This window comes from Labrus mixtus, chromosome 1 (genome assembly GCF_963584025.1).
Source record: "Labrus mixtus chromosome 1, fLabMix1.1, whole genome shotgun sequence".
In the NCBI taxonomy this organism is placed as follows: Eukaryota; Metazoa; Chordata; class Actinopteri; order Labriformes; family Labridae; genus Labrus; species Labrus mixtus.
Window position 1 is genome coordinate 26,079,984 of NC_083612.1, and position 14,414 is coordinate 26,094,397.

The 14,414-nt window shown below is 39.0% G+C and overlaps 1 protein-coding gene across 1 annotated transcript; it reads left to right on the forward strand.

Moving 5' to 3' along the window:
• The first annotated feature begins 179 nt into the window (after positions 1 to 179).
• hkdc1 (hexokinase domain containing 1) lies at positions 180 to 10,982 on the forward strand. Its single transcript, XM_061039834.1, has 21 exons — positions 180 to 352; positions 2,048 to 2,210; positions 2,318 to 2,475; positions 2,686 to 2,808; positions 2,902 to 2,997; positions 3,656 to 3,755; positions 4,831 to 5,014; positions 5,100 to 5,255; positions 5,341 to 5,574; positions 6,066 to 6,207; positions 6,323 to 6,479; positions 6,849 to 6,997; positions 7,109 to 7,228; positions 7,354 to 7,449; positions 8,172 to 8,271; positions 8,474 to 8,586; positions 8,706 to 8,872; positions 8,990 to 9,145; positions 9,299 to 9,386; positions 10,146 to 10,291; positions 10,486 to 10,982. The coding sequence occupies exons 1-21, from the start codon at positions 290 to 292 to the stop codon at positions 10,619 to 10,621; spliced, it is 2,847 nt and encodes a 948-aa protein (XP_060895817.1). The 5' UTR covers positions 180 to 289; the 3' UTR covers positions 10,622 to 10,982.
• Positions 10,983 to 14,414: the final 3,432 nt, after the last annotated feature.

The window sequence follows — 14,414 nt, forward strand, 5'->3', positions numbered from 1 at the left end:
ATAAGCAGACAGGGTTTGGCAGTAAGATAGGAAGATTAGATGATATAGTTGGGGTTTGGCATGTTAATCATTAAGTTAGAGGTTGGTCTCTGCTCACTGACTCAGCAAAACTAAACTATCAGAGCAGGAAGGCAGGGAAGTTATACCGTTTGCATTTTAATGTGTTCAAAGTGAACGTGTAGGTGTTTTCTTTTCTTTCTTTTTTTTACCATGTTTCAGTGGTGTGTGCAGCTGTGAGGAATACAGAGGATTTTACAAAATAACTTGAAGTTTTCACCGAGTTGTCAAGATGTTGGCGGTTCATCTTGTATCCTTCTTCTTCTCCAAACTTCAGGAGGATCCCACAAAGAAGGTAAGAGATAATCCACAGGGTTACATCATTCACACAACTTATTAAACCTTTTCTTCCAGCAGCAGTGTTTTTTTTAAAAATAATTTTTCAACATGTACATTTCAGGCTTGTTGGCCTTTAGTAGATAAGACAGCTTTAGAAAGACATGAAATGTGGGGAGAGATAGTGGGGGATGACATGCATCAAAAAGGCGTCAGGACCGGGAGTGGAACACGAGTGAAATGTGCTGCTGAGAAGGTCATATTAGACGACAGATTGCTGTCAGGTTTTAAGAGGGGAATGGGAACATGTGAGTCAATCAAATTTGAACATGGTAAACTTGCATTCATTATCATGTATTGGAAAATAATCATTGTATACTTAAACTCATAAAAGTGCACTGGATGAGTGTTTTTTCAGTTAATTAGAAATAGGTCCTGTTTGTTATATTGGAAGTGTTCCTAGTTTTATATAAAACATCCTCCATCTCTCATTTGAAGAAATTACCTTAGACCTGAACAAGCATTCATTCAGCAAACCATTTTTTGGCCTCAGTTTGATACATTACCATAGTTCTGCATCATTAACTCTGGGAACTTCTGGCAGAGTTAACATTACAGTATTACAAGGAAAAAGTGAAATCCTGATATTATTATGAAGAATTTCCAACCTGTTTGCAACCAGCTTTACAAAATCAGAAGACATGTGTTGTAGTAGTATGTTCATGATACTCATAATCATTATTTCCTCCGTCACAATGTGTATTTTCTGAGAAATAATTAACTTTTACTGGCAGTGCCACTACTTCAGATCCAATCAAAACACTTTCCCAGGAGCAAAATATTGACTCTAAAGGGTAAAATAAACAAGGTTGACATCTTTGTTTTATAAAGTGATGCTGGCTGTGACTGAGGTTTCTCATGAGGATGTTTTAGCTACTGATGATGCCTCTGTATCAACAACAAAAGCAAACACGAGAATCCACTAAAAGATTGACTTCTTTAAGAGTTTGAGTTTTTATTGTCTGGGGATGTGTGGGATAAAGTGATTAACAAGTAAAGAAACAACATAATTGTAAAGCAAAGATGGCATATGAGTGATACATTGATTGTTAGAAGAAAGCAGAATGAGATTTAGTTTTTGGCAAAAAAAACAACAGCAATTCAAACCCATTTTTAGAACTATATCAGCAACGTTTTTGGGCACCAAAATTAACACATACTGAAAGTGCCTTACAGGAGAGTTAAATAATAGTCCAACAGAACACAATCACTGTGACATACAGCCAGGTGCTTCCACAGAGTGACCTTGTCCCCTCAACATGTCCCGACACGTATACAGGCTCAGTTTACAGTGTGGGAATAAATGTTGGAAGATTCTCTGATACATTTCTCCTTCCAACGGTTTTCTTGTTTCTCACTCAAACTATAAGTTTAGAGTAAAAAAAAAAGACTATTACCAAAAAGTGACTCTTAATTCAGGTCATTTCTAACACTAACTCTTGAAATACGTTTTTAAAAAGAAGTGCTTAAGCTGAGTTTTTCAACTGCATAATTTGCAGCAATGTTATTTTTTGGCAAACGTAAACTTTCAGGATAACACGACAGTATCATCAGTGAAGAAACTGATCTACTTTGTTTGTTTTCACTGTGTCAGTCCAGTCAGAGGGAAAAGATATCCCAACTCCTAGTTTATTTTTGCTCTCTGTGTTTTTAGGTGGACCGGTTCTTGTATGCTATGCGACTCCATGACGACCAGCTCAGAGACATTTCGGCTCGTTTCCAGGCTGAAATAAAGAAAGGGCTTTCATCTGAGAGCAACGCCGCAGCGGCTGTGAAGATGCTGCCGACACATGTTCGCTCCACCCCTGATGGAACAGGTACATCTCATTAACAATGTTCAGAAGGTTAGAAGGTTTAGGTTGTTTCAAAGAAACATATAAAATACACACACATCTTTTTTTCTCCCCCTTCTTTTCTCCGGCAGAGAAAGGACAGTTCCTGGCATTGGATCTCGGAGGGTCCAAGTTTAAGGTGCTCCAAGTGAAAGTGAGAGAGGGTATGGGGATCAGGAAAGGAGGAGTGGAGATTGAGGAGAAGACCTACCCGATACCCAAAGAGCTTCTGACTGGGAGAGGAACAGAGGTAAGGAGGTGCAAAGGAGGAGATGATACACATGAAACATGAGCAGTTAAAAACAGAAGAACAAGGGGAGTTGAGTTTAAAGGGATCAGAAAGAAGGAATCCAGAAGCCCCCTGATTTTGACGAGTATGTGAGAGGTATGCAACAACAAAAAAAATGACATATTTTAAACCCTGAATTGTGTTTCTTCTTCTTCTTTTCTCTGTCTGTAGCTCTTTGACCATGTATCAGAGTCTCTCAAGGACTTCATGCAAGAGAAAAACATCAGCATGGAGAAGAAACATCCTCTGGCTTTTACTTTCTCTTTCCCATGTGAACAGTCCAGCTTGGATCAAGTAATAACACCTCAAACATTCATCTGGTTTTCATGAGCTGCTGAATATGTTACTGTTGTATATTGAGTTGTTATTTCCTTTCTTCCTCTGCAGGGATTATTGTTGAACTGGAGTAAAAAGTACAGAGTCCGAGGTCTTCAGGGTAAAGATGTGGTCCAGGTCCTCAGAGACGCTATCGACAGAACTGGGGTATGTTGTCTGAATGACCCATACATTATTTTACATTTGTTAGTCACAAAGTCTCAAAGACATGACTATTGAGGATCATTTTCCTGGCACGCAGCTTATACTTATTATAGTCATTTTGAAAGAAGGACAAACCAATAAATATTACTCATATTTTAGGTTGTAGAAATGTTTACAAGGAGTGATGAATTACTTCAGAACTGACAGAAAAAGGAACTCAACATACGGTTAAACTGTAGGATTGCAGAAAAAACAAATCAAGTATCTATAATACTGATAACCTCGTCTACTGGTCAACACTTACCTGACTGCAATGCAGTGGTGATTCTAGAGTCAGTTTGGGCCCTAGGCAAAAATTTACTGGGGGCCCCTCCATCCAGCATTTATCAACATTATGCCAAAATGATCTGACACCAACAAAAATATAGTATAATGTGAACTGAAAAAAAAAAGTACAGACTTTCTAAATAAGCATTATTTTACAACGATATAAAGATTTTTCACTGGTGCAGTTTAAACTTTGTCAGACCTGGGGGCCCCCTACTGGCCTGGGGCCCCAAGCGGTTGTCTGCCTTGTCTGTTGACAAGCAGTGCCCCTGATGCAATGCATCTTAACACTGAGTAACATGTTCAAACTTTGTCTCTGTAATTCCCTCTGCAGGGTATGGATGTAGAGGTGTTAGCCATGGTTAATGACACTGTAGCAACCATGATGACCTGCGGTTTTGATGACAACTACTGTGATGTCGGACTCATCATTGGTGAGTGCATTCATGTTCAGAGAAATGTATGTAATTAATGAAGCAGACAGTTGAATAGAATAGAATAGAATTACTTTATTGATCCCAAACTGGGAAATTGTGGCGTTACAGCAGCAGGTTATCCAAACACACAATATGAGTAAAAAACACAATGTTAGCAAATTTAAACATAATATAATATTAAATACAAAGTAAACAAGCATTAAAAATATCAAAACTAAGAATGTGAATATATACAACCAGGATTTAACTAAGCATTACTAGTCTTAAATAGGAAGATTAAATGTAAATGTGCAAAAACAGAGTCGTAAATGGACAGTATTGACATAAGTTAAAGTGCATGAGTGTAGACATATAATAAGCAGAAACTATACAATAGAACTGCGAGTACACAGCCAAATGAAGTGAAGCTTCTAAAATCTCCTGGATGCTGCTTTGTGGAGGACAATGTATGAAGAATGTTTAGTCAAGTATGGCTACCAGCTTGTTTTCACTGTTTGAAGTCAAAAATAATTTACTGAAAATCTTATTTCAAAAATATGTAAGTGCTGTCCTTAAAGGAAATTGTTGAAACAAAATGTACTCAGTGAGGAGACAAAAATAACTACAAATAACATATCTGACTCAATATGTGATACATACAATATAAATAAAAAAATAAAAACTGGCTCAAATGTATAACAAATTGAACTGAGACACTCCTAAGAATCAGGGGTGATCAGCTTGTGACTGAACCATAGACTGAACATGCTCTGTTGAATCACGTCCAGGGTGATCCAGTCACTTGTTGTAGAACTGCTCCCTCTAGTGGTTCAGTGTCTTCATGCATGAGCATGGGGATTTGTATACAGTTTTTGAACTTCTTTGATTCAACCTTTTCATCTCTGGACAATTTCTCAAGAAAGGTAAATAGCTGTTGGATTACAATTATGATAAGAATCAGGGTAGAGATACATTTCCATCGGTTCAGGATTAGATCATTTAGCCAAGTGTACCATGTTGTTGGACTTAAAGGATAGAACATTAACAGTGTTTACTAATACATGGGTATCCTCTTGTACGTGTTTGTCTTTAGGTACAGGCACAAATGCATGCTACATGGAGGGTCTGCGTCACATCGACCTGGTGGAGGGAGACGAGGGCAGGATGTGTGTGAACACTGAGTGGGGCGCCTTTGGAGACGACGGGGCTCTGGATGATTTCATCACTGAGTTTGACCGAGATGTGGATGCAGCCTCTAGCAACCAAGGGAAACAAATGTGAGGAAAGCAGAATTTCTCATTATACTGCACAGCATTATTGAAATAATTTCCACCTTAAACCTGTTTGTTTCTGTGTTTGTAGCTTTGAGAAAATGGTCAGTGGGATGTATCTGGGTGAGATTGTGAGGTTGGTGGTATTGAAGATGGCTAAACTTGGACTTCTGTTTGATGGCCATGTTTCTGATGCCCTGAGGACTAAAGGAAAGATCACCACTGCAAATGTAGCAGCCATGGAGGAGTGAGTTATCTCTTTGTATCTGCCTCTGTTTTTTTTTTATCACACTTCAGAAAACATTAACAACATAAACATGTGTCTATTTCAGGTACAAAAATGGTCTAAACAACACCAAAAAGCTCCTTACAGACCTTGATCTGACCCCAACAAAGGACGACTGTATTGCTGTTCAACATGTCAGCACCATAGTGTCCTTCAGGTCCTCCAATCTGGTGGCTGCAGGACTGACGGCCATATTAACACGAATCAGGCAAAACCGTAATTTAAGGACATTAAGGATCACTGTAGGTGTGGATGGAACCGTGTACAAGACACACCCACAGTAAGTTATTATGGATATATATGACAAGAATCTAATTCAAATGACACTACCTCAAGTTAGTTGATGTTTACGTTTTACATGACCCTTTCCTGCCATGATAAGTCAAACTGTCACCTAAGACAAAGGAGAGTCAAAGCCACAACTAAATATACATAAGAAGTTTGAACAGACGTCAAGTTAATATGTGTTTATACATTTGAAACAGAGAACACTGAGTCCAGCTTTGCTGATTAAACAGAGGTTGGTGGGAGAGGGGAGAGAAGTCAAAACCTGAGTTCAGGCCTGAAGAACAGTGTCTTCTTTCCCCCTTAAAAGTTTTGAAATAATTCCAGTTACAGTATCTGAAAGTAACTAGGGTTCAATTTCACATCTTTGATATTATCTGTAAGGCAAATTCACCCCATTTGATATTGAAAACGTCATAATGAATTCTTATTCTAACTGATCCAAATTATTTTTCCTGTTCAAATAAATATCTCTTTCCACTCCAGGTATCCTAAACGTCTTCACAAAGTAGTGCGCAGGTTACTTCCAGAGTGCCACGTCAGGTTTGTCCTCTCAGACAGCGGCAGCAGCAAAGGAGCCGCTTTGGTATCAGCAGTTGCTCAGAGACTGGCATCACGAAAGAGACAGGTGAGGCTGCTCGGTGTGTTTATGCACCGTAAGTGACTGTAAAAAAGTGTACACACATTAACTTATATACTATTATATATCGTGTTTGAAAGTGTCTGTGTAACCTGTATCCCAGGTGGATGAGACGCTGTGTCCATTCAGACTGAGCAGAGAACAGCTGCAGTTGGTAAAAGCCAGGATGAGGGCAGGGCTAGAGGCGGGGCTAAAGACTAAAGGCCCTTCTGCTATCAAGATGCTGCCCTCTTTTGTGTACCACACACCTGATGGAACAGGTCAGGAACTTATCTGGAACTCACAAGGGAAAAGATCATTTTCATAATTAATTACTATTTGTTGAAAACAAAGTTTTCCAAAGTCTTTATTTGCACATTCAAATATCTCACATGCAGGTTCTTGGAGAGTTTATTTCCAGTTTTGAGGAAAAAAGACGTCTAGTTTGTGATCATGTGATTTATGTGTCTTTGCCTCTTGCCTTTAGTCAAGTATGTGGATGCTGAACAAGTACATTGTAAGATAATGTTATCCTCAAGACAAAACAACGTTTTTAAACATAATGTGTATTTGGAGGCAGATGATGAATGAACTGAACAGATTAATCAGAATCAGATTATCAGTACACTATGCTCCATTTTTTTTTCCAGAGCATGGGAAGTACCTTGCATTGGATCTTGGAGGAACAAACTTCAGAGCAATGCTGGTGAACTTTAAAAAAGGTATGCAACAGAACGCAAGACTTTACCATAAGATCTACACCATCCCACTGGAGATAATGCAAGGAACTGGAGAAGAGGTAGGACATGTTTGTTTAAGTAAGATATAGTATCAAATATGCACAGGAAGACTGACATTTTTTTTTTTTCATTAAGCTCTTCCTCCTGTCTCTGCCTATTTCTCTCTACAGTTGTTTGATCATTTAGCACAGTGTGTGAGTGACTTCTTGGACTACATGGGGATGAAGAACGCTCGTCTCCCTGCAGGCTTCACCTTCTCATTCCCCTGTGAGCAGACGGCTATTGACACAGTAAGTGTGGAAATCATCTTATTATGTTCTGGGCTTAAGTGAATTCAGTTCAGGGCAGCTTGCCATAGCATAGACCACAAAGAGAAATATGAAGTTTGTCACCTTAACCTTTGTACATTCTGTAGGGCACGCTGGTGAGCTGGACCAAAGGCTTTAAGGCCACAGACTGTGAAGGACATGATGTTGTTGAAATGCTGAGGGAGGCCATCAAGAGACGCAACGTGAGTACAGAAGAAGCAAGCGATAATGATGACCTTGATTTCTAAGAGCTGTTTTGACAGAGAAATGCTGCAGTCTTCTGTAATAGGACTTATTTTTTCATGCAAGTTAGAAACAATAGCTGAAGTCATGATGACAAAATGTATCCTTATTCACTGTGGGGTGTGTTATTTTACTGTACATTATTTGAAAACACACATCTATGTGTTTGTACCTACAGTGCCTTAGTATTTATCCCCCTTTGACAAATTCACATGTTGTCTCTTTACTTTGGGGTTGTGTGTAACTGATAAAACTTTGAACATTAAATATTTAATAGTTCTGAAGTAGGAAGGGGTAATATTTATTGATATTCTAAATGATTTACAGTGAGAAGATTAAAAAAGCTTTTAGTCCTTAAAGTAAAAAGTCTATTTGTATTCCAGGTTGTAACATTTTATATTTTTTGGAAGTCCAAGTGGGGTTAAAACTATTGCACGGCCCTTTATGAAGTGTCTTTTTAGGTTCTCAATCATCTAGGTCATGTCAATTCTAAGCTTGATCCAAAGGCAACTTCAACCAACTTCAACAAAGTCCAGCTGTCTGTGGATCAAGCTTAGAATTGACCTGTATGAAGTCACGTCACACAATAATTGCAGTGCACAGTAACAAAAATAAAACAGTCGATGTGTCTGGGTGTTAGGGGTACCCTTTTTTGTATAAACATGTGTGTTTGTGCCTGTAGGAGTTTGACTTGGACATCGTAGCCGTGGTTAATGACACCGTTGGGACAATGATGAGCTGTGCATATGAAGACCCTCAGTGTGAGATTGGTCTGATTGCTGGTATGTGACTTACAGACAGATGACCTTTTGACTGGTGTTCATTTCATTTGTGTGTTTTTTATTTATTTAAACTTGGGTTGGGATTATATTTATGGATGGTTGATGTTTAGAGATGTGTCATCAGTAACTTGTTGCTGTTTAAGTTTATATTTCAAGTGCTTGTTCTTGGACAGAAAATGAAGCTTCTGACCGTGTTTCACAGGAACGGGCACTAATGTGTGTTACATGGAGGAACTGAAGAACATTGAGAAGACCGAACAGAAGACGGGAAGAGTAAAAATAGAAGAGGGGACACCCAAAGGCGAGGAGGATAAGGTTGAGGAAGTCTTATAGAACTTTCAGATTGATTGTCTTATCAGTGGGATGAGGTTAGGTTAATACAAGTGGGATAATATTTACACATGTTAGACCACTTTATATGTGTCTGCTTGCAGCAGGGTGATGGGTCTGAAGGAGAGAAGGAGGAGGGCAATGCTGAGATACAAAAGATGTGTATAAACACAGAGTGGGGGGGCCTCGGTGATGATGGCTCTCTGGATGACATCATCACACCTTATGACATCGAGGTGAACCAAAACTCAGTCAACCCTGGGAAACAAAGGTAAGAAACACTCACAGTGTCTCTTTGTGAACTTCATACTCTTTAGGCAGAGGTTTGTGTCTTGTGTTTCTCTGATTTTAACAAATATATCAATTGGTTGTCTGTGTGAATGTGCAGGTTTGAAAAGCTGACCAGTGGGATGTATTTAGGAGAAATTGTCCGTCAGGTGTTGTTGGATTTAACCAGAGGGGGTTTACTGTTCAGAGGACACGTCACTGAGACTTTAAAAACACCTGGAATATTTGAGACAAAATACTTGTCACAGATAGAAAGGTAAGAGGAACTGCTTGTGTGTGTGTTTCAGTGTCAGACATTTGAGTTTTGTACAATTTGTAATGATGCATTTTAAATCCCCTTGCACAGTGTATGACACTAACATTGTAGCTGTGTATCCACTGTGTGTATAACTGTTCTGTCTCCCTCTAGTGACCGCCTGGCTCTACTGCAGGTCAGATGTATTCTACAGCAGCTGGGGCTCGACAGCAACTGTGAGGACAGTATCATTGTCAAAGAGGTATGTGAAATAAAACATGAGCAGCTGTTTTAGACTTTTTTTTTTATCAACTTGTAGACAATTTTACTTTTAAATAAAATGCAATTAGCAGGACAAGATCTAACAAAGTCAAATGTTAAGATATATATAATAATAATGTCTACATATGTACCTGAAGATGGAGGACATATATAGATATCTAAGCAATATTCTTTGATATTTTAGCATTCATAGCAGTCTAAAATTAAAGCCTCTGAGAAACAGAGTGCATTTCACTAGTTTAGCCAACTGCATACACTATGTTTGAGAATTTCAGTCTTTCTCACAGCAGATATTTAGTAATTGCAGGAAGATCACAGGTCTAACTGATAACATTAGTCCTATGTAAATGTCACACATCCAATATTAATGTACCTTTTCTTATATCCATCAGTCCATAGGCCATAAGCAAACTACAGGGAGCATTAAGATGATAATGTGACACATTATACCTATAAACTTTTAAACCGTCTCTTAAACAGTTATACCATTTATTCAAATAAGGTGCAGAATAGCACAATTGTGCAACCCTGTTTTATTGTCTCAAACCTGTCTAAAATGTCAGACAAAGGTTAGGAGATTACATTTCTATGAACTACAATACAATCTGACTTTTGGATTCAGTAACATTTATCTCTCCTGGCTGAGGAGTGATTTGATATTTTTTGACTTTGTAAAACTATGGCACCAACAGTCTGTTAAGTGTTGCAATATACTGATAAAGTTTTCATTGTAATACAGGTATGTGGAGCTGTGTCACGTCGTGCAGCTCAGCTGTGTGGGGCAGGAATGGCGGCTGTGGTGGATAAGATCAGAGAGAACCGAGGACTGGACCACCTGAACATCACTGTAGGGGTGGACGGGGCTCTCTACAAACTACATCCTCAGTATGTTAGTTTTTGGTTCTTGGTTCTAATGGTGGTGTGAAAGTACTGAAAAGGCTTTGATTCAAATACATGCATTGATGCTTTTCTTCGTATTTAAGAGCTACTTTAAGCATTTCCCATTTATTATGTTTCTTCAAATAACTTTACAAAAACTGAACAGAATTGATGTTTTCTTCTTCTGCTGCTGTTTCTAGTTTCTCTCAGGTCCTTCAAGAGACTGCCAGGGTTTTTGCTCCTCAGTGTAACGTGACCTTCCTGCCGTCAGAGGAGGGCAGCGGGAAAGGTGCTGCTCTCATCACGGCTGTTGCCCGACAGAAGCAGGAGATGTAACTACACATGACTGGAAAAAAGGATTTGAATGGATATTCACATTCTTCTTTGTTTGGAATACCGTCCTGCAGACAGTGATGTGTCTGCCTCTGAAGCTCTGATGAAATCAGATTCAACAACATCCTCTTTACACCTGAAGGCAGGAGTAACTCATCTGAAGCACAGGACACATGCTGATCCCTCTCAGGTTTCCCAGACATACAGCCCACTTTTCTGCGTTGTGCAACCAGCTAAAATAATAACACCGCTGCCGGGGATTACATTCTAGTCATGAGAGATATTTAAAGACCTGAATAACAAATATTGGATTTTACAAAATGAACATAAATCTGATCAGCCAGAATCTCTGCTGAGAAAAGCTTCTTATTCGTCCTTCAGTTATTTTTTATTCCGTCATATTTTTTGATGGACTACAGGGTTCCTACATTTCAATATGAACATTAAACTGGGCTGTATATTTGGTTCTTGATGCTTTAAAACAAATCCTTTGACATTCAAACCAATCCTGAGTTGGTGGTGGGAAAAGTGTCCCACCCTGTACAGACACATGACAACACCCGCCATACACTGATTAGTCGTTGATACGAAGGCTGAGTGTCGGTTTTGGAAAGGAAGACAGACTCATAACAATGATAACACCTTGCAGACTGATCTAGGTTAGCACTTTCTGTGAGACCAAATAAACTAAACTAAACACTGAGGCCTGCTTAAAATGTGTTCCCATTCTCTGACTGTGTTCATACTGTGCACTTATTCTTCTGATTCAAATGACTCCTGTGCAGAATTTCAGATTGTCTTCCAAAAGAATAGACAAAGAATAGAGTGAGTGAGTGTATTGATGAAGGGTAGGAGGAGGACAGGAATGCCTCTGACCACATTTTCCAACGATAAAAACAACCAGCACTCTGTTCTGTCAGTCTGGACTGACTCTCTGTCCTTGTGATAGCCTGTCTGTCTCTCTATTCTCCATCTGTCTGTCTGAGTCTCTGTCTGTCAGAGTGTCTGTCCATCTGTACTGTTTAGGTAATTTAAGTCTGTCCTCTTTATCTGTCTTGCTGGATCATTGCCCAGTGGCCTCTGTCTTCATCTGGCTGTCTGCATGCTCCATCCTGAAACAACAGTGCAGGTGTAAACCCAGAGAAATCCTCAAAGGCTTTTTGGTATTTTGTCAAGACTATTTATGTGTTGTCAAATGACAGAATTTTAGAGAATACAGTATTCCTGTGGCTATGAAAGTCCAGACTGTTAATTTATCATTTATTTTCACAAATTTCAGTCTTAAAACCAAACTTTAGATTTGACCGTGCTGGACAGGGAATTAGCAAAGCAATGGTAAGGGTATATCTATTTATCCATTCTGATAGAATAGATGTTGATTTTAAGATGGGCGTTGCAAAGCATCAGGAAAGAAAGAGTGAAGGAATTAAGCAATGTCAGATGGCTTAAACAAAGGAGGAAGGAAATGTATTGAGACGGGATGCGTGCTAGCATGAGTGAAAGCGAGGCTAATCTGACAGGGATTAACATGTTGCAATTCTACCAGCTGAGGGCTACGTCACACTGACACACACACACAGACACACACACACACACACACACACACACACACACACACACACACACACACACACACTACTGTAATCCCACACCGTCCTAGTGGTGACCTATACAGTTAAACCACACCAGCACTGACTCTGCAGCTTTAATGCAGACACACACACACACACACACACACACACACACAAACTGCGGGGCTGCTGAATCTGCAGCTGGTGCAGTACAAGTGACTGATACAGAAACTGGCATCCTTTTGTTTCCTCTTAGTTCTGACACTACTTCTCTGTCTCTGTCTCCCTTTTAGTGTCTCTTTGAATCCGTCTTTTTCTTCTCTTTTGTACACCTCACCTTTACTGTAAATCACCTTTTTGTTTTGGGTTCTATTTTGGTTAAAACAATGGCCAACACATATTCCTGCATGGGATCATTGGGAGCAAGGTGTGTGAGCCTTATTATACACAGGTTTTCTTTGTGAGTGGGTTTTTTGAGTAGGTTCAAGGTTCTGTGAGTATGTCTTTGTCTCCAATGTAAGCCAACAATAAGTGCTTTGACAAATATATACACACACACACACACACACACACACACAGACACAAGAAGCACATCAGATGAGAGAGTTTGGACACTGGTTTTTCAGGACCTATAAAGGGACACTCTCTGGCCTTTTCCTTGCGGTCTTCTGCTCTGTTGCTGTTTTTTCTTCTGGTGTTTTTCAGGGAACACAACCTTAACTTTTTAAATCTTCATCTATTTATGGCCTCCAAAAAACCAATGCAGGGATGCTTCAAGCCTGGATTTAAACCTTTAATTGGAATGGACGGTGGAAAAATGAAATGCCACAATGATATAGATTTTGATCCACTTGATCGACGGAAAACTTTATCAATGAAGGTAATTAAATTATCTGCATGGTATATTAATCTGGAGGGTTTAACACTGCCAGGGTTATTTGTGAACGTGTAACTGCTGGTGGGATTAGTTATGATCCGGTTGTTGTTGAAGCTGGAGTTGTAAGGAATGAGAAATAGAAGTATACTTGTGCATCTGCAGAAAGACGCTTCAAATAAATTCTGGAAATGGATGATGTACTGAAGATGGAGGGCGCTGAGCATGATTACGTAAAATATAGTGTGCTATCCATACTGAGGGGATATGAGACATTAGAGACTAAAGAGAAAAAGAGTGTGTCACAATAGCCATTATGACATAAACACATTTAATAATTTTAGCTTTCTTTTTAAACTCACCACATTTGACTAAATATTCACAATGACCTATATAATGAATACTTGAGAATTTACCAGCACTGTAGCAGAAAGGTAAGTATTCAGTGATTAAGAGAAGACTTCAGTGACTAATAAGAGCTGAAGCTGATGGAAGTTTAAAGAGGGATTTTTTTTTGGTGTGATTCAGTGCATAGGTCACCAAATATAGAAGACATGAGGTATTACATTAAATCATATTCAGATCAATTTACTGGAGAGAAACCGAGTGAATGCTCAGAAACATCAGCCTCAGGTGACAGGCTTCACTGCAGACCAGTCAGTTTCAGCGCAACTCCCACTGCTGCTTAAATGAATACAACAAGTCCAGACAGGTCATCAGGCGGGATTTAATTGTGCAATTATGAAAAGATGTTGAGCAGGTAAATGATTGCGAGAAAAAATGTAAAATGCAAAATATTAAAATAACTAGTAATTTACTTATTGAATATTAAGATGCCATGAGGATTGGTTTCTCAATAGTGTGTGTGTGGGTAACATAGATCATTGTATCTGTTATGTTCAATTAACATTTTTCCTTAATCCTCATTAAACCATAAAGCCTTTCATCATGATGGTTCTTTCATATTTGCACACTATGTTGTTGGGTTTGTTCACCAACATACCAGAGGCTTATACTTTATGTCACTACAGCAGTAGTGACATAAAGTAATCTCTGTTACACATGTAGTGCTACTAGTTGACATGGAACAATTAGCTTTCTTCAAGTTGTGATTCTTACCTTGAAAGATGCTTTAAAGAGGGGGTGCAGTTTCATGTTAGGGTTTGTGAAGGTGAAACTAAATGAAAACTGTGATGATTATATTACAATGTGACTCATTCATGTTGTGTTCAGGGGCCAAACATAATGTTTCTGGGCCCCAGGCCACCCTTTGAGAAACTTTAGTACAGTGTGAATGGCTCAAGGCATGGAGTCTCATATGAAGCAAACTGAAGTTTTTTTTCTGTATTCT